Source organism: Lonchura striata, chromosome 6 (genome assembly GCF_046129695.1).
Source record: "Lonchura striata isolate bLonStr1 chromosome 6, bLonStr1.mat, whole genome shotgun sequence".
NCBI classification, from domain to species: domain Eukaryota; kingdom Metazoa; phylum Chordata; class Aves; order Passeriformes; family Estrildidae; genus Lonchura; species Lonchura striata.
In genome coordinates this window covers 64,983,230-65,010,661 of record NC_134608.1, presented here as the reverse complement: position 1 = coordinate 65,010,661, position 27,432 = coordinate 64,983,230, and the positions used below count along the sequence as shown (strand labels likewise).

The 27,432-nt window shown below is 48.4% G+C and overlaps 2 protein-coding genes across 2 annotated transcripts; one reads left to right on the top strand and one right to left on the bottom strand.

Annotated features, from left to right (window-relative positions):
• Positions 1-7,085: 7,085 nt before the first annotated feature.
• Positions 7,086-26,352, bottom strand: LOC144246552 (uncharacterized). The gene is made up of 5 exons (XM_077784462.1): positions 26,341-26,352; positions 25,382-25,926; positions 25,196-25,297; positions 9,237-9,239; positions 7,086-8,169 (listed from the first exon to the last, which is right to left on the bottom strand). Exons 1-5 carry the CDS (start codon positions 26,350-26,352, stop codon positions 7,161-7,163), a joined length of 1,671 nt encoding a protein of 556 aa, XP_077640588.1. The 3' UTR covers positions 7,086-7,160.
• LOC144246407 (uncharacterized) lies at positions 15,711-18,867 on the top strand. The gene is given in 4 exon segments (XM_077783805.1): positions 15,711-15,722; positions 16,424-16,644; positions 16,726-17,095; positions 17,155-18,867. Coding segments are annotated over 4 exon segments (2,316 nt in total).
• Positions 26,353-27,432: the final 1,080 nt, after the last annotated feature.

The window sequence follows — 27,432 nt, the reverse complement described above, 5'->3', positions numbered from 1 at the left end:
AAACGGCTAAAGATGTCTCTAGAACTTCACTGCTGCTTTTGTAACTCTGGGTATACCACCTGAAGTAAAGGCAATGGCCCAGCTTATACTTCCTGCTGAGTTGCTACCTTTTTTGCCTTTGGGGAATTATGCACAAAACAGGTATTCCTCATTCCTCAAAAGGCCAATCTGTCACTGAATGGGCTCATGGCTCCCTCAAGCGTCTCCTGGTACAATAGAAAGGGGGGGCCAGAGAGGACAACCCTTCCGAGAGACTGCAGAAAGCCTTTTATGTGTTCAACTTCTTGAAATGATCTTTGATGGACTCCAACCCCTGATTGTTTGACATTTTAATTGTAATTCACAATTGCAACAAAAGGAAAAATCCCTTGCCTTAGTGAAGGATCCAGGATCTGGTAAGATATTGGGGCTTTATCCTTAGGTCACCTGATGTCACCTGGTGTCACCACTGAGTCAGGAACAAGAGTCAGGCGACACATAAAATCTAACTCTCTCCAGGAGACTAATACTAATTTTTTTAGGAACCCATTTCTTTTTATACACTGCTCCAACACCGACCTGACTGGTCCTTTAATCAACACACCTCACATGATTGGCTAATTAAGGAAACACCCTTTAGTAAACATCTTATAAGAAAACAACTGTTCAAAACACCAGCTGCAAGATTGCTTTAATTCTTTCTCTCAGCCTTCTCAAAACTCCCCAGAACAATTCCTAGGAAAGTTTACCTGGCTTTCTCTCTGACCAGGCTGGGGTAGAGGTTTTGCTTGCATGTCCACAGAGAATGGTTCCAAGTGGATTCCAGCAAACAATGTGAAGGTGTTTTGAGATTCTTTGACTGCATCACTTGAAGATTCACCTTGAACATCAACATTGGAGGAGAACCCTTGTGAACAGGACCTCGCCACCACATCAGCACCTGTTTAACCTCTAGCAGACTTATGCCCTTGGGAAAATGGTTATGATTACCCAGTGGTATCAGGGCTTACAGGGCTAGATCAGCTTCTGGGGGATTGGAGACTTGGTGGATGGATAAGAAATTTAGTTAAAATAGGCTTATATGTATTAGGATTATATTATGTATTGTTATGCTTATTCCTTGTATTTTATATTGTGTGAAAAAATTAATAGACAAATCACTTAAGAATGTATTTTTGTTTGAACAGATAGGGGGAGGTATGGGGAACAAACCAGAGAGTACAGTGGAACTGATAAAGGGGCCTGATATCTTCTTCTTCTGCCTGATTGAGCAGAAACCATGGGAGAGACAGACACAGATAAAGTCTCCCTGGGCAAGAAGTGACCAAGAAACATATTGTGAGACATAGTGATAAAATAATGTTACCAGGTCATGTGATGTCATAAAGAAGTGTAACCAATGGGAAACTGTTACCAAAAACAGAGCCCTATATAAGCACCATACAAGTGAAATTCTATATAAACACCTGATACACTCAATAAAATTGGCTTCTGATCCCAACTCAGATGCCCCCGACTCTCCATCATTGATAACCCCTGGTCTGGGTGATCCCTGTTGGGTGGGGGAAGGTGTTGGAGAGATTTCTTTCCCTTCTCCTGCTGTGATTTGGATGGTAATAAATTCCCTCCCTGTGCCCGGGCTGGGACTGTTTTGCCAGTGCTGGTGCTCGGGGCGGGATCTCTCCCGATCCTTTTCCTACTCCCGCCTTCCCTCAGCCAATCAGAGACAGCGCGGCTGATGACTCACCAGTTGCTGGGCAGACCCGCAGCGACCAGCGGTCCCGGCCGGACCCGCCCCGCCACGGCCCAAATCCTCCCCAATCCTCCCAAATCCTCCCCAATCCTCCCAAATCCTCCCAAATCCTCCCCAAATCCTCCCCAATCCTCCCGAATCCTCCCCAAATCCTCCCAAATCCTCCCCGAATCCTCCCAAACCCTCCCGAATCCTCCCCGAATCCTCCCCAATCCTCCCAAATCCTCCCCAAACCCTCCCAAACCCTCCCGAATCCTCCCGAATCCTCCCTGCCCCATCTCAGGGGGTCCTGTGCAAGGCCACGGGGAGCGGCTGCGGCCGCCGCTGGCTCAGGAGCTCTGTGGGCAGGAAAGGGGGTGACACTGGGACTGGGGGTGCTCGCAGGGCTTCCCTTAATGGTGCCTCCTTTGGTGTTGGGTCAAGCGAGAGCTTCTGGAGAATCTCTCCCCACACACAGGACACTCACCGGGCCTCTCCCCGGTGTGGATGTGCCTGTGGGTGACGAGGCTGGAGCTGTGCTTGAAGCCCTTCCCGCACTCAGGGCAGCAGAAGGGCCTCTCCTGTGTGTGAATCCACTGATGCACTGAAGCATGGACAGACGGCTCCTCAACTAATTAAAGCTGGAAAGAAGGGTATTTTATTGCAGTGCTGGACACATGTGGAATCATTTCCAAGTACATGTGCAAGGAGTTGCAGACTCCTGCTTTCTATTTATACAGAAAAGGTTTTACATATCCAAGCTGTTTCTAAGGACACATAATACATAATCATTACCTGCCCACTTTGTATTATAATCAGCTGAATATCCATTACGGCTGTGCAATCGTGTTTCCTTAACTGGGTCTTTGGGATTTTGAAATAAGGGAGTGGGTGTAAGGGAGGAAGAAAGCTGTCTGCCTCAAGGTAAACTCTTCACCCATGGCCAGTTTGCAGGACTTTTTGATCTGCTGGTCACGGTAGCCTCTCCTAACTGCTGATTATTCTTAAGGCAAGATATTTCTATGGTCTCAGCTCCTTCACAATTCCTACATCTATCCCTGTCACTCCTAGCTTTACTTTTCTAATATATTTGCTACTCTTTAACTAAGGCATGTGATTTTTGCTAGCAACTTGGCTTCTTAACTAATTTTAAAATCTTAACTAAAATATGTAATCTTCTACTATCTCAGTTATATTCCCAGCTGTCCCCTTGACTCATCCACAGTTTTCATTTATCCTAAATACTTTTCCAGCTGACCCCTTGGCTCATTACGATGAGATTGGAGCTTCTCAGAAACCACTTCCTACACTTGGGACACTCATAGGGCCTCTCCCTGGTGTGAATCTTGTGGTGCTGATGAACTTGGAGATCCACCCAAAGCCCTTCCCACACTCCCCACACTTGTAGGGCTGATTGATTCCCCATCTGGATCACCTGGTGCCAGATCAGGTCTGATCTCCGGAGCTCCAGCTGAAGCCCTTCCCACGTTCCAAGCGCTTGTGGAGCTTCTGACCGCCATGAGTCATCTCCACCATCTCTGAGTGCCAAATGGATCTCTGGCTGCCTTCTAGGCACAGAGGGGCTCTTACCTCCTCACAACTCCCGGGGCTGGGTTTGCAGCCCCTCCTTGTGTGGGATCTCCAGGGCTTTTCCTCCCCATTGGGTTCCCATGCTGTGGAGCTGCTCAAAACAGCCTCAAAACAGAGGTTCTGAGCAGCGATTTGTCCTCCCAGGTCTCTGTCTGCAGCTCAGTGCCTGGGGTAAGGAAAGAAAAGAAGAGGAAGGAATGTGGAAGGAAGAAGGATAGAATGAGAAGAGGAAGGAGGGTGGACAAGGAGAGGATGGGATTTGCCTCCATGCCAGAGGGAAGGGGAAGGAGATCCCACCAATTCGTCCCTGGCAGGACAGCGTTGGCAGCAGCGCTGTCCTGCAGCCAGGGGCAATGTTGGGCTGATAGGTGGAGCAGAGGAGAGGGGGAAAGGGGCAGTGACTTACTCCTCACCTGCCTCAGTGTTCCATGCTATCTTCCTTTTCCTCACAGCCTCCACCAGCTCCACCTGCACAAAGGTTGGGATGGACAAATCCCGGCTTGGGGGAAAAACAAAGGGTGAGCACCTTGGTCCTGCTGCCCAAGTCCAGCTCGAGAAGTCACCACCCTGTTCACAGTTGGATGGGCCCAGACTCTGCTCATCTCCAGAGTCCCCCACTCCTCCAGGCTGCTGGGATCCCCCAGCTCCAGGATTGGCCATTGCTGCTCTCCCCACTCCGATGCCAATTGGAACCCCAAAACCAATGTCCCCCCCAAACTGTTACCACTGCCCCAGCCAGTACAGAGATCGCTACAGGAACCCTTCACAAGTCTCCAAAGGGGCATCTGCGTCTCACCTTTGGGGCAATGCAAGATCCAAATATCCCTTTCCCTGCAAAAAAAACTGCCAGAAACTCCCCAATAGATTTGGGGTGAGCTCCACCTCCCCACTTACCTGCAGGATCTGGGGGAGTAAATGCTGCCATGACCAGGGGAGCTGCAGACTCGGCAGAAGGGCAGGCAAACCGTGTGGATCTGCTGCGGTTCCTCCTCTTCCTCCTCCTGTTCCTGTTCCTTCTTTTCCCTAACCTCCTCCTCATCTCTCTCTCCTCTTCCTACTGCTCCTCCTCCCTGACCACCCCAGATCCCCCTTTCCTACCCACCTCTCCCCCATGGCTGCAGCACCAGCGTTTGGGTAGAGGGAACCTCCCATGAGCCCCCCAGGTATGGGCAGGGGGCTTGGGGACCCACCCAGTGCAGATCCATTCCCCCCTCCCAGAGCCTCACGGAAATCACTCCAGGGATCAAGCGATGGGGACACTAAGGGATCCCCATGGAACCACCCATTTTTGATCCCATCCCCACCCTTCCCTCCCCACTCCCATTGTTCCCCCAACCCAAAGACCCCTCCCAACTCAATCTGAGGGTCCCATTCCTCTCCTGGTCGGAATCCTCTTTTCCCCTGCTCTCCCACCCCTTCCCCATTGTGCCTCCAGCTCTACCTCTCACCCCTGGGCTTGGATTTGGGGATCCAGGCCCCTCCTGTTCAGTTTGGGGATCACATCCCCCCTTTCCCTCAATTCAGGCAGCTCCTGGAAGCTTTTTCCTGGGAGGAATCCCTGAGTTTTGGGACTTTTAGGATGTAGCTTAGGAGGAGAACAGCTCTGTCGGGCTTTCCCCTCCCTGTTGTGGCCCCTCAGCTGTTCCCGACACCCTGGGGGTGTTGGGATTTCCCTCCTAGGGACAAGGACGTTCATCCCTTTCCAGGAGCCCAGTGCCCAGCTGGGGCTCCAGGTCAGGGGTCCTTGAGCAGCTGCCCCAGAACCTCCACCAGGTTCTCCCAGCGCAACCGGAGCCGCTCGGCCTGGGCTCCCCAAAGGCCTCAGCAAGGTCCAAGTCCTGCCCAGGAACCCTCAACTCCTTCAAACCCAGCATCCCACTCATCCCCTACAAGTTCCTCCCATGGCACCGGCCATGGCCATGTCCCCACTTGTCACTGGCCATGTCCCACCATGTCCTCACCCATGGCTGTCTCCCCACCATGTTTCCATCCCTGTCACTGTCCCCCATGTCTCCATCCATGCCTGTGTCTCCCCATGTCCCTAGGGATGGCCCTGTCCCCCTCCATGTCCATTCGTGCCCATGTCACTCTCCATGTCTAATGCTTTTTCTCTTTTTGAGCCTGGTCTTATAAGCTCTCAGAGATAAGCATTATACCCTTGATAGCTCAGCTACCTCAGGTGGCATAAAACAAGCAGGATGGCTCATGTGACAGTGTTGGGAATAAAAAGTTTTAATAAAAGGCAAAAATAAAAAAGCTTTTTACAGAGAAAAGCCAAGTCAGGGCAAGAGGTTCTTGCTCTTGCTAAAACACTTCACAAAAGCAATTAACTTCTTTTGTTCTCTTCTTTTCTAGGGAATTGCTTAGGTGGGACTTTTTTGCTCCTGTCCAATTAGCTACCCTTAAGTTTGAGGTGAAGTCCCCAAGGTCCTATGAGGTGTCTTTCAACCAAATTGAGGAGAGAAACACCTGGCCTTTTGTCCTTTTTAAGGGAACAAAAGGTTAACTTGTTTACTCTGTCAACAGAGGGCACATTCTTACACGTGTCCCACCATGTCTGTGTCCTACCATGACCACATCCACTAACTTAGTTCAATGTCTATTTTTACTTCAATATTGGATATTTTAAAGGGATAAAGAGAAATGAAAACAAAATCAAGGCCAAAAGAAAAAGACTTCCATGTCCATGCCGGCTGAGGATCCACGTGATTGGGTGGAGGGAAGAACCTTTTTGGTGGAGTTTCTAACCCACTGTCTCCAAAATCTTGGTCTTTTCCCCAGTTTTTCCACCATCTGGCTGCAGAAGACACCCTTGGGCAAAAGGAAATCAAAATCGTGGAATCCCTGAAGTTGGAAAAGACCTTGTCCTGGTTCAGAGCAAATTTGGGAGAGAACCTCCAAAGGGATTCCTCTGGAAAGCAGATTCAATTGGCTCCTCCCCCAGCCAGTTTGGGAAAAGTATCTCCTTGGAGAACAGTGGAAAAAACTGTTTTTTAAAGAATAAAACCTAAACAATATTAAACAATAAAACCTCTTGCTGCTCTAAAAGAGAGACAAACTCAGGAAGTCCCTCCGTGGGTTGTAGCTCAGCTCACTCAGTCTCTTATCAGTCCCTCCGGTGCTGGAAATGCCACAGTCCAGGCCTGGCCCGCTGGGCCACAGGTGTGAGCTGCCAGTGCTCTTCTGGGTGTTCAGGCCAGAGCAGGTTTAAACAGGTCCAAAGAAAAGAGAAAAGCAGCCACAGTCCAGGGAACTTCTCTGCCACAGCTAGCTAAAACTAATTAACAGCAAAGGAGAGATCTGTACCTCTGTCTGTCCATCTGCAGACAACCTGGCCCAGGAGCAGGAATGTGGAGGAGTGAGTGCAGTTTCTGAAAACAAACTCTGCCCTTCTCTCCCTCCTTTGCTCTCGGAACAAGTCTTAAAGGTGCAAAAATTATAATTCACTATAAACAGAACAGACAACTGGAGATACAAACATCATATAGTCAACCTAGGACATACCTCCAAGACCATTCAGTATTCCTTGAGGCCACCAGAAGATAGGATTGAATGCAAAAGGTTTTATGGAGTTGGAAGTCATTAAATCTGCTCTCCCCAAGGAATTCTCATTGTTGGTCTGTGCCCCAATGGATGTTCCTGCCACTGGGTTTATCTAGGTGCCCACAGGGAACGAGGAAGATGTGGAGCCTCCCAGTCAAGAGTCTTCCCAACACAGATAACCAGGCCCATAGATCACCAAGACTGCCCAATGAAGGTCACTGAGGATCATCCAACGTGGATCCTCCCATAGGGAATGGAGCTGGGAGGAGCATAAGAAGCTCTTCCCACCCTTGGGGAGCTCACAGGGCTTCCCCCCTTAGTGGCGCCTCCTTTGGTGTTTGATCAAGGCTGATCTCTGTGAGAAGCTCTTCCCACACTTCCCACACTCGTAGGGCCTCTCTCCAGTGTGGATGCGCCGGTGCACAGTGAGATTGGAGTTGTGCTTGAAGCCCTTCCCACAGTCGGGGCAGCGGTAGGGCCTCTCCTCGGTGTGACTCCGCTGATGTACGAGGAGACTGGAGCTGATCTGAAACCTCTTCCCACACTGGGAACACTCGTAGGGCTTCTCCCCGCTGTGGATGCGCTGGTGCTTTCTCAGGTCTGAGTGCCACCCATAGCTCTTCCCACATTCCAAGCAGGTGTAGGGCCGTTCCCCAGTGTGGATCACCTGGTGCCGAATCAGGGCTGAGCTTTCTCTGAAACTCTTCCCACATTCCCCACACTTGTAGGGCTTTTCCCCAGTATGGATCTTTTTGTGTTCTGTAAGCTGGGAGTTGAGGCTGAAACTCATCCCACACACCCCACACTCGTAGGGCTTTTCTCCAGTGTGGATCCTCTCGTGTCTCCTCAGGCCAGAGCTGTGCCTGAAGCTCTTCCCACATTCCCCACACTCATAGGGTTTTTCCCCAGTGTGGATCCTCTGGTGTTGCATCAGGTGGCCCTTCTGGCTGAAGCTCATCCCACATTTCCCACACTCAAAGGGCTTTTCCCCAGTGTGGATTACCGAGTGCTGCATCAGGCTGCTCCTCTGGCTGAAGCTCTTCCCACATTCCCCACACTCAAAGGGCTTTTCCCCAGTGTGGATCCTCTGATGTTGGATCAGAATGGAGTTCTTGCTGAAGCTCCTCCCACACTCCCCACACTCAAAGGGCCTCTCCCCGGTGTGGAATCTCTGGTGAAGTCTCAGGCTGGAGCTCCAGCGGAAACGCTTCCCACATTCCTCACACTCGTAGGGCCGTTCCCCAGTGTGGATCCTCTGGTGCTCGATCAGGTGGGAGCTCCGGCTGAAACCCTTCCCACATTCCAAGCACTTGTGGGGCTTCTCCCTGCCACGAGGTTTCTCCACCAGCTCTGAGCTCTGGCTGGATCTCTGCCCGCCTTCCTGGCTCAGGGGGGCTCTTTCCTCCCTGCAGCTCCCTGGGCTGGGTTTGCTGCCACTCCTTGTGCGGGATCTCCAGGGCTTTTCCTCCTCCTCCATTTCCTCCATTTTCATTCCTCCCCGGGAATGAAAAATCCTGGTCTGGGGGAAAAAAAAAGAACAGAGCATCTTGGACTGGGAGTTCCTCCTGTCCCCACTTCATCTCACAAAGTCATTGGGCATCGTGTGTCTATAAGAACCTCCAAAACACCAAGGTTCAGCATAAAAATCCTCCAAACTTTTAAGACACAGATCAAAACCTCCCCAAACATCAAGATTCAGCAAAAAATTCCTCCAAAACATAAAGATTCAGCCCCTAAAAAAAAATAAAGCACCAACATTCAGCCCTGGGGCTGCAGCACAGAGGGGACACCCTGCTCCAGGGGGGATGTCCCACAAACGGGGGACCCCATGGAAGGAACCACAGGAAAGTGTCTTTACAAACAGATGCTCTGAAGCTGCTCAGAGATAGGGCCAGGCAACTTTTTTATGTAAGGAAGTGACAGGAGAAGACATCGGTTTCAGAAAATTTTATTAATTGATGACACAGACTGCTGCTCAGCCAAGGTCCTGCTCTATTCATGAACTTCCAGAAGACCAACAAAGACTTAACAGAGCCATTAATATCATTTGCTATACAAAAGTGGGGAGCATATTAATGGTGTATGTAGTAGGTGGACTGGGATATCGGTAGCTCTCAAGTACTTCAGCCAATGAGGAAAGAGAGAGTGAGATGTGGCCAGGAGAATTAGGATGAAAAGGAGGGCTGTGTCCTTCAACAATTGGAGAGATCCCATGGGAAATGTCCCATGGCCTCTCCCAGTTTTAGAAATGAAATTAGTTTTACAGTACTCCTCTGTATTCTTTGTGGACAGAATCGTCTGGTGATGTCAATTTTCCTGCAAACCCTGGGGTTCATCCCAAATTCCTTCCACCCTCCGGGGCGGGCAGGGAGTGCAGCTGAAGGAGCCTCACCCACTTTGGGTGATCGGCTCCCTTGGCTGGCGGCAGCACCGGGGATTGATTGGGGACCCGGGAGTGACCAGGAGACAGGCGAGTGACACATCAGGGGGTCTGTGAAGAGTCAGCAGGGAGAGAGCACTGAAAATCTCATCAGTGAGTGCCCTGGGATCTTTGGGGACTGAACATGGCAGGGCACCCATGGAGGGGAGAAAAGGGAAAGCCAGGGAGGGGTCCTGGCCAAAGGGATGATTATCGCAAAATGTCTCTGAAGGGTCCCCTGGGAGAATGCTGAGGTAGTTTGCATATTCCCCCAGAGGTAATTAAGGACATGAACACCCAGGGGGGTAATAAGGGAAGGGGAGAAGGGATTTGGACAACAGGGGATGGATGGGGTTGGTGTGCTGGGAAGGGATCGGGTGAAGAGGAGTGTGCAGGAATATGGTTCAGGCAAGAAGCAGCAGGAGGAATCTGTGGTAAGAAAAAGGATGATGGAAAAGAGGAGAAAGAGAAAAATACAGAGGACTGAGATGTTTTCCAGCAGGGTCTTATCCTCACATTTGCCAGCTGATCCAGATCCTTTCCATCCCCGGTTTCCCAGACAGGAAAAGCAGGAGGTCAGGATGCCAGGGGTTTCTCTGCAGTGGCAGTGGCAGCACCGGGCGCAGAGGTGCGGCACCGGGAGCACGGGCTGGGGCCTGTGGGGAGCTGCGGGGCCGGGCCGGGGCTGTGGGGCAGCCGGGGCTCAGCGCCGGGCGCTGCCTGACCCCACCAGCCCCGGGCAGGGCCGGCAGTGGCCCCCGGCCCCCAGGAGGCTGCGGGACGCCCCGGCCGCTGCCCGGCCCCGGGGAGCTGCCGGCCCTGCCCGCCGGGGGGGCCGCCTTTGGACACTGCGGCAGGACAGGCACCGGCTCTGCCACACGGGCTGGGCAGGGACCCTGAGCACAACGGGGAACACAAAGGAACAGCTGGGAAATGCAGAGTGCACATGAAGGATCAGGATTTGCTGTTCAGGATTTGCTTTGGGTCCCTGCAGAAAGGAAAGGTTTTGCAGAAAGCTCAGCAGCTCTCAGAGGATGAGCACCCACAGGCAGTGACCGGGGCTGCAGGAGTGGCACAAGAAGCCCTGCAGCACTTGGGCACAAGGGCACAGCAGCTGAAGGCAAGAAGGGATGAGCAAAAGGCCAAGCTGAAGGCAAAGGCCACGGCAGAGTTCCCACAGCCCCTGAGGGATCAACCCCAGGGCCCAAGGGGGCCCCAGCACCCAGGGCATGACGGGGTCGGCCACAAGCACCTGGCAGAGGCATTGCCCTCCTGGCCAGGGCAGAGCCCACCCAAACAGCCCCTGGGAAGGAGTCAGGGCTCCAGCTGCAGCCCACAAGGACACTGCAAGCACAGACAGCAGCACCCTCAGCAGGAGCAAGTCCACCCCTGCATGGACATGGATTGGCAGGGCGCTCTGAGCTCCCATCCCACCGGGGACCCACCACACTGGAGCCCTGGAGAACATTCAGGCTGGGTCTGCATCCAGAGGAGGCCTCTCCTGATGGACACAGGGGCCTCTCCATCCACTTGGAATCTTACACCTAAGGGGGGAAAATTGTAAAGGAATGTTTTCATTATTAAGGGAATAAATGGCAAAGCTGAACTGGTATCAATCACTTGTTCAATCACTGTTAGGAGCTGTGGGGGGTAGGTTTGAAATAAACTAATTTCTTTTTCTTCCTACTCTGATTGTAATTGACTAGGAATGAATTTGATGGTGGCATTGTAATATTGTAAAAGGTGATACAGAGGCTATTGCTGCTGTACCTTTGTGTCAAATGTCTGGGAAGGCCTGTGCTGAAGGGAACCCAGAGGTGTGGGCAGCCCCAGGGGGAAAATTTGATGTGGAGCCTCTCCAAATTACTTGGAAGCAACCAGGACAAGTGGTGTCTAAAAGCAACACCCTGTTCCAGGGGAGGGAAGGAAGGGCTCACAGCCTGGTATGGAGTCCCTGCTAAAGGCAGTGCTTTTGGAGCCAGGGATGTCTCCCTACAGCACTCCTATCCTGCCAGTCAGGGAATCAGATGGCTCCAATGAGGAGGACAAGAACAAGTGGTAGACAAAGCCCCAGTGAAATGGCTGAATTTCCTGGCTAAAAATATCTTTTGAGTGTTGGGGAAAAAAAAAAAACAAATGGTAAATGGTGGAGAAAAAGGTTAAATATTTGGGAAATACTGGGACTGAAGATTCCTGGTGAATTGACCCAGAGAGGCACTGGGCAATCTCAGAAGTAACATTTCCCTGGACCAAAAAGGAGCTGAGACAATTTTGAGGATAAATAGGGAATTACACAGCCTGGATTGAGGATTCTCTGTTCCAGCCAGAACACTGTAGGACTTTTTAACCTCAGACAGCCTCCATGCTGTGGTATGGACAGGAGAAAGAGAGCAAAACTTGAGAAAATGAACAACCAAAAATACTGATGCCTCAGCTCTGTCTCTTCCAGACTCAGAAAAGAAATTGGAATTGTAGGTGAATGTTAAACAGGGCCATGCCAAAGGAATTCTTGGGCCAAAATGTTTCACCCAGTGGCCAGAGTGGCCTCATTGCCTGCAGAATTGTGCAGCCACAGCTTCAGCGGGGACCCAGGACCAAAACCTGATGACAACAGGATCTCCAACTGTTCCAGTCTGCCATCAAGTTCAAGCTTTGATAACCAAAAGAACCTCGCAGTGGATGAGCAGTGCTCGGTTATTACAGTGTGAAACTTGTTCAGTGGCACAGGAGGGTTCAGAACTGAGGACAGGGGAAGGGTTTAACCCAGCCTCCTGTTTGAACAGCCCACAGAGGGGCTGGGAAGACACCCAGCACTGCATTCAAGTGACACAGCTCCAGACCCAGCCTGGGGGAGATTCAGGAGACATTGCCTGGCCTGAGGCAGAAAATGTGTTTCTGGATGGCTCTTCAAGGGCAGCAGAAGGGAAAAGAGTTCCAAGACACGCTGTTATTGAGGAAAGGGTATCAGACAAAGCGCAGGTTACCCCCATGGTCAGCTCAACCGGCACAGCTGTGTGTGCTTGTAAGAGCCTGGCACTGAAATGCCCTGAGCAGGAAGGCTTCAATATCTTCTGGTGACACCATCTCACATAACAGGGGGGCAAAAGCAATTCTGACTGCTCAGCAACCACTGGATCACTTACTAAGGCATTTCTAAAAGACATCATTCCAATAAAAGGGACTGTGGAAGCCATAGACTCAGAGAGCAGAACTAATTTTGCAGGAGAGTTCCTCCAGGGGGTTATGGCAGCTTTAGGAATACAAATGGGACCTCCAGAACCCCTGGCACCCCCAGAGCTCAGGCTGGGTACAAAGAATGAATGGGGATAAAAAGAAACACCTTTAGAAGCTGGGGATTAGATAGTAATAGTTTCAGCAAGTTTTAGAATGGATTTTCTCAGTGAAGATGGAGTCTCCAGCACCCTAACTTTTGGCTATTTATGGAGAAGGCACTGCACATAACAGCTGAGGCTTCCAAAGTGGCTCAAAGTGCAGATGTCTGTTTAGAATGGTGAAGGACATAGGTATGATTCACTAGTAACTTTCAAATACCTGCTCTAAAGCTGGAGTTACTCAAAGAAGAGAGAACTACTTCAACACTTGTAAAGAAGCACCATTTTTTCCAAATCTAATTTTCACATGTAGCTGAATTTTTCAAGAATTGTGTTTTTTATCATACTATGAGTGCAAAACAATCTATAAGAAGTGTTTAAAAACAGATTGTTAACAGGAAAAAGTGATCAAAAGATCTATTTCCTCTTGTATTAACAACTGAAATATGACTGAAGAAGGGATCATCTCTGCAGTCCCCTGAACCAAACTCACAACTTCTTTAACAGCATGCTCAAAGTTTTCTATACTTCAAGCTTTTCTAGAAAATTCACTTTCTTAATTTCTGCTGTTTCTGTAGCCCCAGACCCTGTATAGTTTATACCAGCTGCATTCTACAGAAGGGATACCCAACTGAGGATACAAATTGCCTGCTGAATGGCCTTCTCTGACTCCATGCTGTTACTTTTGGCCTCAGATGGCACAGAAAATGCTCTCCAGTTGACTTGCTTCCAAATGCCAAAAAACCCCAACCCCCAAACTTTTAAACATAAAACAGAAGGAAAGCTTAATTATTTGAGTTAAAATAGCACTGCAAAACAGTTATTCACAAATATAGCAATAAAAGTGTTATAAAAGATGTGCCTCCTGATACATAAAGATATCCTGAAGAATGATTTTGTATTGTTTATATACATTCAAAATTAGTTTTCATCTTTTTTACTGAAAACTGCGTTTTCATAGACAAACAGAAATTTTTCCTATAACTGGATATCTGCCTGGCAGACATAAATGTTTCTGTCAAATTCACCATTCTGCCATGGATATCAGAAGACATCTTGGAGTGACAGGGACAGGGTTTTGCTTCCTTTATTAATGTTTCCATTCTTTGGTTCTCACGTGACCTGTGTCATTTCTTTATTTAAATTCAGAAGCTCTTGCCAGAATACACTTTCAACTTTGTTTGTAGTCGCAATGCAAGAGGTCTTCAACTCTTGCTTTAATTTGGGACAGGATTTATTTCTTCTTGTAACTGAAGACTAATGACAGACATCACCTTCCTCATTTCTCCTGAAGTAATGCCTCAATTCTCTGTCTGGGTTAGCTGGCTAAATTATTTCCTTTCTAAATAGTCAGGTTCTGCTGTGTATAGAGAACTGTGACTTTCAGTGCTTAATATAAGCAAGCACTGAGAGGAGGGATGTACTGAGAAGACGATTTTCTGCGAGATACATATAATACCCTTTCTGCTCCATGTGTTCCTGCTGCAGCCTCAGTTGAGCTGCAGGTCCAGATTTTGATAAGGATTTAAAAAATGTTTGGCACCACTTAGGATCGATTAGACTAGCAATGTCCAGAGGTTTAGAAATTGCATCCTGTAGAAAAGGAGTTTTTCCTCAAAAGCCTGTAAAATGTACAGGGTCACATAGACCAGAAACCTGATCTTTCCCTTATGTCAAAATGGCTCCTAGCTAAATTTCTGGGACCCTCTATGTTAAAATAAGAGAGGTTTGTCAAAGTAAAGCTAATAGTGGCAAAATTCCTTAGCCCAACAAATCAATTGAAATGTCAAGTGCAAATTAAGGATCAGAAAGGAGAGAAAGAAAATAAGAGGTAAAAATAGTCTAACAGAGGCTCCTGACTTAATCATATCAACAGCTGAAGTTAAAAGGTTAGCAGAGGTTGATCTGACTGTTAATGTTTTCTCATCATTTTGTTTATGAGAAAGAAGAAGGGAAGAAGCCTTCCATCCCTGGTATCAGGTTAAGTTCCTCTGCTTGAGTGGAACAACTCAGTACTCCAAATATAAAAGCTCCAAAGAAGCTCACACAAGGATGTTTGTCTCGAACTGTAATTGGAGTAGATCCATTTGTTTGTGTAATTGCCACCATGGTGGAAATCTGTGCTTCTCTATTTGTGCAACTGCAAATATTTTCTAGGAATGAACCATCTGAATTTTAATATCCCATAGATTCAGTGCAATACAGCATATTACAATATCTTGACCTTTTCAGTGTTCCATAAATTGATTGTCTGGTTGTTCCTGTCCCCCCTCGTTTACAGGCCTGGAAACCTTAGAAGAAGAGGTAACATGGCTATCTCTGAGTCGTATCTTTTATATTTATCAGCATTTCCAGAATCACACTTCTAGTGTCTTGAAGGCTTGACAGAAGTTACATACTGTGTGCCTGAGGTGCAGTAGCATATAAAATCATGCCAGAAAAGGCAGGGATGAGTGCCACAGGCGGGCTCACAAGGTTCACCACAGGTGGTCCTGTTGAAGGTCACATTGGTTGACCAGCATTGTTATAAAATTGTGATCTCTCCAGTGAGTTATTCTGACAGCCAGATAAACCTCCAGCTAAATAAATATCATGGGCAACCTTCAACAAACCAAATGTAACTGTTTAATTAATGTGCTTTTCCTAAGTAAATTAAAAAGCAGAGGGAAAAGGCTTCTGGTCTTTAAAGGATGCATAAAGCAGAAAATGAAAGATCTGAATATGAAAGGGAGAGAATCCTCTTAAAGCTGAGGATACAGTGGTAAGAAAAATTATTATTCATTTGCAGACATCACCTCAAACTGATGGACTAGTGAAAAGAAGATACAAATTTTAATAACAGCAAATGTTGGAGTAAGATGCAGAGAAAGAGCAATTGCCACTTTTTCATTACTTGTCTTCCATCAAAGAAGGGAGAGGGGAAATTCACATTTGGTAGTGTTTATTACAATTATTATGCCCTCAAAAAAAAGAAAAAAAAAAAAAGCCGCCAACCCCAAAATTATAGAACAAAACAGAAATGCTCTGAGGTGGCTCAAATTCTTCCTCTGAGACTAAACGCAGATATTTTTTCTCAAGATGCTTTTTCACTTCCAGATGTGCCTTCAGGTCCAACATGTGCCTTGAGGTAAATTCCTCTGCCTAGTGAGTGTGCAGCTGAAGAGGCTATTACTGTTTTGGTAGCTTCCTACAAGCATAGCTCAAGCCATCTCATCTGCCCCTTCCAGCAGCAGCAGAAAGAGGTGTTGAGGTGTTTTGTCTCAAGCGCTGAACAGAACAGGATGCAGATTACATGCATCACCTTTTGAAGTCTCACATCCAGTCTGGGGTAGGGGGAGTGCTGTGTGGCTGTGAGACAAACTACATAAGAGAGCCTGAAACACAAAAAAAGACTTCAGTTCCTTTCTTCTCTGCATCGGGGCCATGATGAGTTCCATGACCGGGCTGGGACGGCGGGCGGGGCTGGCCTGTGATGCGCTCTGGGCTCTGTGACAGCACAGGGGCCGTGTCACAATGGGGGCAACTATAAAAGGCCCCAGGCCGGTGCCGCTGCCCCAGTAGAGCCTCGGCAAGCGGTGAGTACACAGCAGAGGGGAGAGGGGGCTGGAGGAGGGCTGGGACAGGAGCGCCGGTCCCCGGGGCTGCCCCGTCTCCAGGGCCCAGCGCCGGGCGCAGCGCCTTGCTGGGGGCGCGGGGCGTGCGGGGCAGCGGTGCAGCCTTGCCAGCTGCCGGGGGCCCTTTCCTTCCTGCCACCACATCCCTGCTGCTCCTGCCCCTCACTGTCTCCATTCCGGCCCCACTGAGCCCCTCCTGTGTGTCCTCCTGCAGACCATGGCTTTACTGTCACTGCTGTTTGTGCTTGTGCAAAGCCTGATCCAGTACCCCCAGCCAGCTGGGGATGGGCTGGATGAGGCCACGCACCAGAGAATGCGGGAGCGTCAGGAGCTGCTGGACCGTGAGATGGCCCGGCTGATGCAGGAGCTGGAGCAGGGGCCCCTGCAGCAGCAGGATGAGGGCTGGGGAGCCATGCTCTTTGGTGCCCTGCAGCAGTGGCCATTCTGGGTTCTTGCTGGCATCCTGCTCCTCTTGGGCCTGTGGCTGGGCTGCAGGAGAAGGAGCTGTGAGGCCAGCAGCAGCAGCAAGGACCAGAGCTCCCGCAAGACCTTGGGAGATGAGAGAATAACTGAACAGGAAGAAGACACCGCTGATCCAGAGGAAGGTGAAGAAGACAGAGATATGACTCTGGAGGCAGAAAACAGCGGCACTGAAGATGACAGAGAAGGCAGTCCTGTGGCTGCAGATGATGGCAACAAGGATGATGCCACTGAAGACAATTATGATGTGAAGATGAAGGAGGACAGCGATGTCAACAGTGGCAATTATGATGTGAAGGAAGACAGCGATGTCGACAATGGCTATCACTTAAAGAAAGAAGGACAGAGTGATGGGGATATGCCAGGAGACACTACCACTGAAGGAAATGAAGAAGAACCTGGCAATGTTGCTGGAAATAAAGAAGATCTAGAGAGGCAAATGAAGAAAAAACCAAGGATGTACAGGTGGACCAAGACAAGGACACTGGAAAGGAAGAAGGAGAAGGAAATGAAGAAAAAAACAATAGTGTTACTATAAAGGCAGGCAAAAACACTGATGTAAATGAAGGTGAAGACAATGTAGATGGAACAGAAGAATACATGGATGTGAAGGTGCAGGAAAGCAGATGTGCCAATGACCAAAGAAGTAAAGACTGGACTGGGCAGGAAGATAGCAATCAATGTGGGAATGAAATTGCCCATAGTGGTTTTCCTGCACCTGAGGAAGTAAATAAGGATGTGATAGCAGAAGATGGCAATGACAGAAACAAGGATGAATAACAGGCTGATGTGAATGTGGAGGGAAACAAGAATAATGATAGACAAGAAGAGGAACAAGGTAATGTGGCTGCCAGTGAAAAAGGTGGCAGTGATGGTGGCAGGGAAGAAAATGCCAGTGGTGGAATTGAAAACAGAGAAGACACCCAAGATGCTGGGAATGAGAAGGACATCCTTTTAGTGGATGGTGTAGAGTGGCCTGTGGAGGACCTGGAGAGAGGCTGCTCAGTGACAGCTGAGCTGATGGAGAGCTTCACACGTGTCTTTGTGTACAGCGTGAGCAATAGCTTTGATCTGGTGCCTCAAGTAGCCATCGGGGTGGGCAGTGCCTTTGAGGGCTGGAGCCCCCATGAGTGGGATGGGGTGTACCGTGTGCTGGTCCCACTGAATCCCCCGCCAGGACACACCTTCCACCTAGAGCCAAGCAGTGCAGGGCAGACGGCAGCAAGGACCTTCAGCGTCCGTGTGGAGCTGGTGTGCACGTGTGAGAGCGAGCAGCTGGGCAAGAAGCTGTTGTGCCTCCTGCACCACTCGCAGGAGGAGCTGCGGCGGAAGCAGCAGCGCAGCCTCCTGGAGACACTCTGCACCGGCTCCTACCTGGATGTGGAGAAAACCTCCCGCTGGTTCTTCCAGATGGTGAGATGCTCGTGGCTGCATGTGCCTCAGTCATACTCATGGCACTTGTTGTTTCAGCCCTGCAGCCGGTCCTGCCAATTCCAGCTGAGCAGAGGCAAGAGGACCCTGTCGGTGGAGATGCTTTTTGGGGTGTGCCAAGGGGACTATGACATCTTTGTGGTCAACCAGCCCTTAGAGGCCCAGAAAGGCAACTCCGGTAACCTTGTGAGCAGTCAGCCCGCCAAGGCCAACATCCTCACAAGAACAGCATGGCCTGAGACATTCGCTGTGGCGGAGGCAAAATTCTTCCAGCACATTGCCAGGCAGATACTATGTAAGAGGTTGCACCTGAAATACCTGCAGCTCTTCACATGCATGTTGAGCGGCACAGGTTTTTCCACCTCTAACTGGAAGACTCTGGTCATGCATGTGTTAAACATCTTACCACCGGTCTACTGGCGCAGGAAGGAATTTCCACTGCGGCTGTGGGACATCATGGCATACATGCAGCTCTGCCTGAAATGGAAACACCTGGACCATTTTGTTCTAGGCAACGAGAAGCTTCCTGCAGAGATCAGCTTGCCGCCAGCAATGCAAAAGGTTGAGCCACTCAACCTCTTTGAGTACCTGGCCCGAGATCCGGATGCCCACAGAAAGGCAATGGAGGCTTATGCTCAGCTGCACTTTCGCCTCTGGATGATGCTCTCCAACACTGAGAAGAATTCCCTGCACAAAGCTCTGATGGAGAAGTTCACAGCCGATTGCTGCAACGTCGACTCTTTGTGATTGTTGTATTTGTCCGTGGCAATCCTGAAGCTGCTTTCCTGCTCCTGTGAAAGGAAGATGGTGCAGCACATGGTTTCGTTGTGCAGACACTTCCGTGAGTGGCCTTGCCCTTCACCTTCCATTTGCAACAGTGCTGTTGCCTAAGTCAAGGAGGCAGAAACTGGCTCCACCTGCACATCCTCGCAGAAGAACAGTGAAGCTGATGGAGGTTGCTTGGAATACCTCAAAGACAACAACCTAGCCTATTAGGGACTTAATGTAGTTATTTAGTGAGTTGTAGTTTTAATTAGACTTGTTTCTTAGCATTCATTCCAGAGGCCCTTTAGTGTTGGCAGTATATAACTATTTTGCAAAACTACCCTTAGTGTAGAGAAATAGAGTTTAGACTAGATTAGTTTAAACCCTTAGTTTAGAGAATTACCCTTAGTTTAGAGAATTCCCCCAGTTGCTTGTCTGCTTTTAAATAATACTTGAATATCTATGTTTGAGAAACTAATAAAAGAAGTTAAGTTTCTCAAATTGCCTGAAATGTGTCATTCTTTGTACGTAACCCTCTGTATCTTTGAGAATGTCCTTCCTATACCTCTATCTGAAATAGACTCTTTGCAAACAGAGATGTTGGATATATTAAGTATGCTGTCTCTTGAGCATTTCCATAGAAATGCTTGAAGTTTGAAGTGAAAATGCCCTGAAATGCCTGAAATTTTGCAGCAGAGTACTCCTGAATTTTTTAGCAATCTTTGGAGAGATTGCTAAAGTTTTCTTTACACAGTCACTTTTACAACTCCTAGGGAACAATTTAGTCCTAAAAGATTGAGCTACCCTTCAGTAATAGCTGCCCTTCAGCAATATCTACATATATATGTGTGAAGAAATAATAAAAGAAGAAAAATTTCTCAAATTGCCTGAAATCTGTCCTTCTTTTTATTTGACCCACCATTTATAGCAGAAAACAAAACAGGTCCTGATAGATGCAGCTAATTAAAGGAAGAAGAAGAAGCTTCAACTTCTGAGTAAAAAACTACAAATGAACACAGTGATAGTTACAGCATGGTCACACTGTCTAGGTGTGCTCTAACCCTTGAGCTGTAGTGTAGCAAATTTGAGTAAAGTAGCAGTGTCTTCCAAAAAACAATCTATTTTCCCTCCATATCCAAACTAAAGCTGTCAATGTACCTGCCATTAAAGCAGTTAGTCACTTACATGGGGCTGCAGGGTAAAACATTGCTTGATCTGCTCAAGTCCCCCAACTTTTTTCTGTGGCATTTAAATCCTGAGAAGATATAAGTAACCTATCTTTATCAATTTGGCTGATATTTAGCTTTGAACAGCATACTAATTCATAGTAAGGAGCAAAGTGCAAGAAAAAACACTACAAACAGTAGAAATGAAAATAATATGCAGGAAAAGAAAGGCCAGTCATGAAGCAGGTGAGAGCAGCCACCCCACAGTTTCCTAAAGCCCACAGAGATTTGCTCTAGGTGGCCAATCAAGATTTTTGGTTCTTTGGCATATCTCAATTCTTCCTTTCTTCAGGTACTCTGTACTTCTCACCTCCTTCCACCAAGGCAGAAATAGGCTGTAATAAGTACTTCAATCCAAATCCTCTCAGTCCCCAAGTATTAGTTAATTACTATCCAAAATAAAAAGGCTGCTTTAACCTCCAGCTTGCTCAATGACAGTGCCTTCAGTCTAAGGAGCAAGGTACACCCAGGAGGATTCACAGCAATGACACAAGGTTCAAATGTCGTCATGGGCAGTCAATCTTCGCTTTGTGCTCTGTGAAGCATGGCCAGTGGGCAGCGATTTAATCTCTTGAGTCACCCCTGGTTAAAAGTGCACTTGTTTCCTCTTCTTTTTTTTGCCTTTCAAGGTCTTCCAAGCCAGAAGCAAGGCAGAAGCTCACAGAAATCTTGAGGTAAGAAGCAGTGTCCTTCCAAGGATTCTGACCTTGCTATGGCTCACATAGGAAGCAAATCAGCCCTGCAAAATAGGACTTCTCTGCATTTTCCATGTGGATCAGAATATTCGAAAATAACTGGAAAGCTTGCTCTTTCAGAGCCATGCAGGGCTTAGGCAATTTTTTCCATTAATGTATATTGACACTACTTACCATTTCATTATCTGTTCTCCTTGTAAAATAAGTTGTGTAGCTCTGAATTTGATTTCTACTGTTTATGCTTATTATGGCAGCATGGTTATGTCACAGTGTTTCCAAGAGAAGAGATAATTGTAGAGAAAAATTTATGAGAACGATAGAAACTCCTAGGATGGACAAGCTCTCAGGCTCTGTTTCTTCAGTTCTGGAAATATTTATTATGATTACAGTGCATTAAAGACACAGAATTGTATGAGTATAGGGGAAAATACCCATAAGTACTTTTGTCACCATCTTTAAAAAGCATTTAAAGTCATCACCATTCAACTCAAACTCTTTAAAATGCTGGTTTACGTATTTTAATTGTTGCTGGCAAGGAAAGTTTAGTGCTCATGATTTTTCTGTAAGGCTGCATCCTGACCACAGCTCATATAATCAATTTTCAGGCTCCTCATAATGTTTTCCTGAAGTATCCAAAGAAAAGAAATGCACCTCATACAGAAATGATGTGAAATACAATCTGACATCAAAATGACCTGAGGTACTGTTGTTCCCTAGAAATGAAATAAAATTTAAAGCAACATAAAATACTTAAAGTATAGAAATGTTTCTGTATCTGGCAGGGCAAAGTAGCACAACCATCCCAGGAGCTTTGTTCTCATTTTCATTATCACTACTGTATAGTCCACACTTCAGAAAAAATAGCTCTGTAAATTTTGGTTTTGTAGTTTTTAGCTTTAAACAATTCCAGAAAAATTGCGGGACAAAGTGGGGAATGTTTATTTTTTATTCAGTCTTTTCAGTGGTTATTTTTTTCAGTCCATTATCCTACTGTGGCTACATTATGTTCTTATGCTCAACTTTCCAGATTTGACTACATGTATTTAAAAACAACAGCAGAGGATTTTTTTATTAAAAGCATTACAAACAACCACTTGAACCATGAGCCATTTTACCCAGCTCTGATACTGAATTTCTTTCCTTTGTCAGCTCTATACATATGTCAGAGATTGAGGATTTTTGTTTTTATGCACAAACTCTGTACAGTAATTGCATCTTCTATGGAACATCAAATCTTTTGGCAAAAAGACCATTGTACTGAAGGAATACTTGGTTATATAACTGGGAGATATAATCCAGAATAAGTGCTTGGCCCATGCAATAGTGACTGATATCTCAACATGTCAGAGTAAATGATGGAATTTAATTGTTAAACTTTTTCAACATGGAAAAAAATCCCACTGACAGTGATTGCTGTTGGTTTGATCTGTATCTTGGCAAACCCCCAGATTTTTAGTCAAGCAAAAACAAGAACAAAAAATTTAGTTTCCCCTGCAAATATTTAAGGATTTTTACTGCTCACAGAATACTGGAAAGTGACAACAAAAAAAAAGAGAGAAAAAGAAAAAAAAGTGAGAGACACCTGCTTCTGTTAGTGTCTCCTGCTTGCAAGTTTGTTACTCACACCATTGGAGGCAGGAGAGAATGAGCACCTGTCCCCAGGCTGAGGAACTTGTATGGCACTGCACAGTCCCTATCTCTGCACAGTGAGAAGGATGGCTGGGGCTGAAAAAAGCCCCATTCTATCTTTTTGAGGAAGAAAGGAAGGCAGCTGCAATAGTTTTAGGAGTGGGTGACAGCTGAAAGTATCTCTTGTGAAGACGCTCTTTGATGAATGTACAGCATACGTGGAGGAAAAATAAGAGTTTGCCAAGTGCAGACATCTTCTATTCTCTTATAGCTAAAGCTGCTTTGATCTCAACCTGACAAGCGATGTGTATATTATACCACTGAAACCACTTTAGTCTTTTCAACTCAAAAAACAAATAGCCCAGGGACCTAAATGCGGGATGACCACACTCCAGCACGGTGTGGGTGGAGGGAGGCAGAGATCTCTGAAGGTTGCTCTTGGGGAAAAAGGTTTATTGGGGGTGTAGGAAGGTCCGAGCCTCGTGCTCTCAGGCGTAGCATGTGGCCGGGTTTAAGAGGGTGGGGGAGTGGAGAGACAAAAGGAGGGTTTAGGAGAGGGGAAGCCCCAGGGGGGGAGGGAGAGGTTCTAAGAGGGGAGGAAGTTCTAAGAGAGGGGAGAGGTTCCAAGAGCGGGAAGAGGTTCCAAGTGGCCGCATGGCTTCTCGGAGCCCCCTTTTCAGGGGCTCCTAGGTGGGCTGGGATAAGGCATGGGCCAATAGGGTTACAGATGCTGATGTTTTAGGGGCAGGTACAGAGGTGTGGGATGAGCCACACATCTTCTGGGGGGTGAGATGGAACAGTCCATTTCACTCCAGGATTCATCCAAGGACAGAAGTGACATCCGGCTAGCTGGGAGAACTTTTCTCATCCTAGCTGTATTATTTATGAACAATCATATCTATCTATCATCTGCAACACTCTGAGTTGGATGCACTAGAGCAATACTATCAAGAGTTTCTCAGGAGCTCTAAGCAACAAAGCAGCCTTTACTGGGAAATTTAGAAAATCAGTAAAACTTTGGCAAATGTTTTAATATGGCATTCAATCAACAAAAAAAACTTCTCAAAGCATTGACTTGGCCCATTCAACTTCACAAACTCCGAGCCTGTTCAATTTTAAGTTAATCAATATTGGCAAGAGTACAGAAATAGAAGAGGTAGATACAAAAAGAGAGAACAATAAGATACAGAGAAGCACACACTCAGCTACCAACTCCTGGATTTCAGCAATGTCCAGATGGAAATTCCAAGAGGAGGTAGGGTCAAGATGTGTGCTTGCCTTGTGGTCAGCCTTTAATACTCCTTGGTCTTCCTGGGCCTTCCCCCAGGTGGGACTTGGGGTCATTTGGTCACTCAGGAGCTGGGCTGGGGTTCCAGAGGTGGCTGTGGAGCATTGCCTGTGCTGTGCCAGGGACTGGCAGACACTGCTGGGCTGGGATAGAGGCTCTGGGGGGATTGGGGTTCCAGGGCAGGGCAGTGCTGGGGTTCCAGGGCAGGGCAAGGCTGGACCTGCCCCTTCCTCCCTCACACATGAAATGTTTCCAGCCAGCAATCTCCTCCAGTCTGTCACAACAGTCAACATTGGAGGTGAAATCCCAATATGGCCATTGCTATGGTCAGTTTCCATGGCAACCATCCCCAGTCCCAGTTGCTATGGTCAGTTCCCATGGCAACCATCCCCAGCCCCTGTTGCTATGGTCAGTCCCTGGGCAGCTCCATGGAGACCCCATGCCAGGGGTGGTTGCCATGGACACCAGCTCAGGCCTGGAGCCAGAATCTGTTTCCATGGCAACCATTGGCACTCCCATCCCCAGGCTCATGGGATCCCAGAACCACAGAATTGGCTGAGCTGGGAGGGACCCATCAGGATCCTCGAGTCCAAGTGCTGGCCCTGCACAGGACACCCCAACACTGCCAGCCTGGGCCTGGCAGCGCTGTCCAAACTCTGCTGGAGCTCAGAGAGCCCTGGAGCTGTGACCCTTCTCTGGGGAGCCTGGGCAGTGCCCCAGCAGCCTCTGGGCAAAAACCTTTTCCTGAGATCCAACCTCAGCCTGCCCCGACTCAGCTGCAGCCGCTCCCTCCACTCCTGTCCCTGGGCACCAGAGTGAAGAGGTTCCCTCAGCCCCAGCCAGGGACGCGCTCCCAAGGCTGCTGCCATGGCCACCAGGGCTGGCACCAGCTGGGATGCTCAGTTTCCACAGGCCGGGGTTCAGGAATGGCATGTCTCTATTTCCTGCTCCCGCTAAAACCCTACTAGCACTCATTGCCCTCCCACCTTCCATTGAAGGAAAAAAGGGAAAGATCCCTCGCTGGGATAAGAACAATTTACTGGGAACAGCAAAAAGATAAGGAACAAACAGAAACAGAAAAAATATTGACAACAGAAGGGATAAGAAAAACTAGTTACAGGGAAAACTACATCACCATCAATTGCATCTTCCTGGCCACGTATTTCCTCCTGCATGGAAAGGACACCCTTCTCCTCAGGGAAAGAGAGAGAGAGAGTCCCTTTCCAGACCCTGGCAATGACCTGAGGTGGGAGTGAATGTAGTGACAGGGCCATGGCCAGACCCTCATGTCCTTCAATCCCATATCAGGTCATTGGCAGGGGCAGGAAAAGGCACAGGTGTCTTCCCAGCATGGATCACAGGGAACATGGATCACCAGGGCTCTTCCCAACAGGGTCCTCCAATGGGGGATGAAGCTGGAGCAGTGCACAAAGCTCTTCCTGCAGCTGGGGCATTTTCAGGGCCTCCCTTACTGGTGGCTCTGTTGGTGTTTGGTCAAGTGAGATCTCTGGGTGAAGCTCTTCCCACACTGGGGACACTCGTAGGGCCTCTCCCCAGTGTGGATGCGCTGGTGGCTGACAAGGTTGCACTTGTGCTTGAAGCCCTTGCCAGAGTTGGGGCAGAGGAAATGCCTCTCCTCCATGTGAATCTGCTCATGCAGGAGGAGATTTGAGCTGCTTTGAAATATCTTCCCACAAGTGGGGCACATGTAGGGCCTCTCCCCGGTGTGGATGCGCTGGTGCCTGATGAGGTGGGAGTTGTGCTTGAAGCCCTTCCTGCAGTCAGGGCAGCGGAAGGGCCTCTCCTCTGTGTTAATCCGATGGTATACAAGGAGATTGGAGCTGGTCTGAAAACTCTTATGACACTTGGGACACTTGTAGGGCCTCTCCCCAGTGTGGATGCGTTGGTGGATGATCAGGTGGGAGCTCCAGCTGAAGCCCTTCCCACATTCCCCACACTTGTAGGGCCTCTCCCCAGTGTGGATGTGTAAGTACCTGACAAGGTGGGAGTTGCAGCTGAATCCCTTCCCACACTCCCCACACTCGTAGGCCCATTCCACGGTGTGGATCATCAGGTGTCGTTTCAGATTGTTGCTCTGCCTGAAGCTCTTCCCACACTCCAAACACTTGTAGGACTTCTCCCCATCTGGAAGCTTCTCAGGGACCACCAGCTCCGAGCTCTGGCTGAAGCTCTGCCCACCTTCCTGGCCCAGAGTGGGTCTTTCCTCCTCAGAGCATCCTGCACTGGGCTTGCAGCCCGTCCTCCTGTAAGATCTCCAGGGATTTTCCTCCCTGTTGGATTCCTGCACTATGGAGTTGCTCAAAATGGCTTCTTCCATGAGGTTCTGCTGCAGGGATTTGTCTTTCCTGGTCTCCATCCGCAGCTCCTTCTCTGGGGTAGGAAGGACAAGGAGAGGATGGGATTTGCCTCCGTGCCAGAGGGAAGGGCAAGGAGATCCCCCCAGTGCACCCCTGGCAGGAGGGCACCGGCAGCGGGGCTGTCCTGCAGCCGGGGGCTGTGCTGGGCTGGGAGATGGAGCAGGAGAGAGGGAGAAAGGGGCACTGACTTCCTCCTCACCTGCCTCGGTGTCCCAGGGCATCTTCCTCTTCCTTGTAACCTTCTCCTCCATCTGGCGAATGTTTGGGTACGGGAAATCTTGTTTTGGGAGGAAAACAAGGGATGAGCACAGTGAGTTTTGTACTGGCTTCAAAGCAAACCAGGGGGAGAGTCTAAGCCATAATAATTGAATAATAAAATTAAAATGAAGACAATGATACAGAAACACTGGCTTAATCTGACAGAGTCAGGATATAAACTGACAACCCGTTGCTCAGGGTGGTGGCAGTAGTCTGATGAAATGGTGGCTGCAGTCCGGCTGGAGTGATGAATGTGATTTTGTCAAAGCGGTGATCCTGTAGAAGGGTCTGGTCTTCCTCTGAAGATCCAGTGGTGGTTATGGAGCTCTTCTCCTCTGGGAATGCAGTAGGCAAGGTGTTCGCAATGTTGCAAATGGTGAGATTATATCCAGGTAGGAATGCTTGGTTCCTCCCCTGGGCGGAGCATCCCACAATGGGATGATGTAATTTTATCAGTCCTGCAGTGACACTCAGTGGCCCATTAAGAGAAGATGGCCCCTGGAGGGCGTTATCAGGGCTGAGCCATGGAAGAGATAAAGAACACTGCCCCACCTGTTGATAACAGTTTATGGAGATGGGGACTGAAAACACTTTTGGTTACATCTGACATTGTAACCTGAAACAGTGAGGCAATCCCTGCTTGGGGTGGGGGGTGAACACCACCCCCCTTACCCAAACTGGCTCAGGTGTAAAACCCCCACCCTGGGAAGGCCACGCACACAGGGGACAATGTCACACTTGCCCTGTCCCAGGGGAGATCTCTGTCCCTGTCACTCCTTTGCTCTCTCCCCTTTTCTCTTTCTTTCCATCTCTCTCTTAAGTTTGTTAAAATCACTGAAAGAAAGGGAGCAGATGACACCAGTGAGGCTGACATGGATCATTCATGACCTGGTGAGGAACACAAGGCTACTAAAGTCCTACAAGAAGCCCAGCTCAAGTTATTTTACAAATATCTCCTGAATTCACAGTCTTGGAGAAGAAGCATTATTTTCTTGGTCCCTGTCACCTTTGTGACAGCTACACTGACCTTTAACTTCCTTTTAATAATCTGTATTGGGACAAATTTCTGTGTT

What these genes read in the sequence shown, in the direction of transcription:
- LOC144246552 (XM_077784462.1), bottom strand. An exon ending in AGCAGCTCAAATCTCCTCCT is followed by an intron (nt 25,298 to 25,381) that starts GCATGAGCAGAT and finishes CAACCTTGTCAG; the next exon opens with CCACCAGCGCATCCACACTG.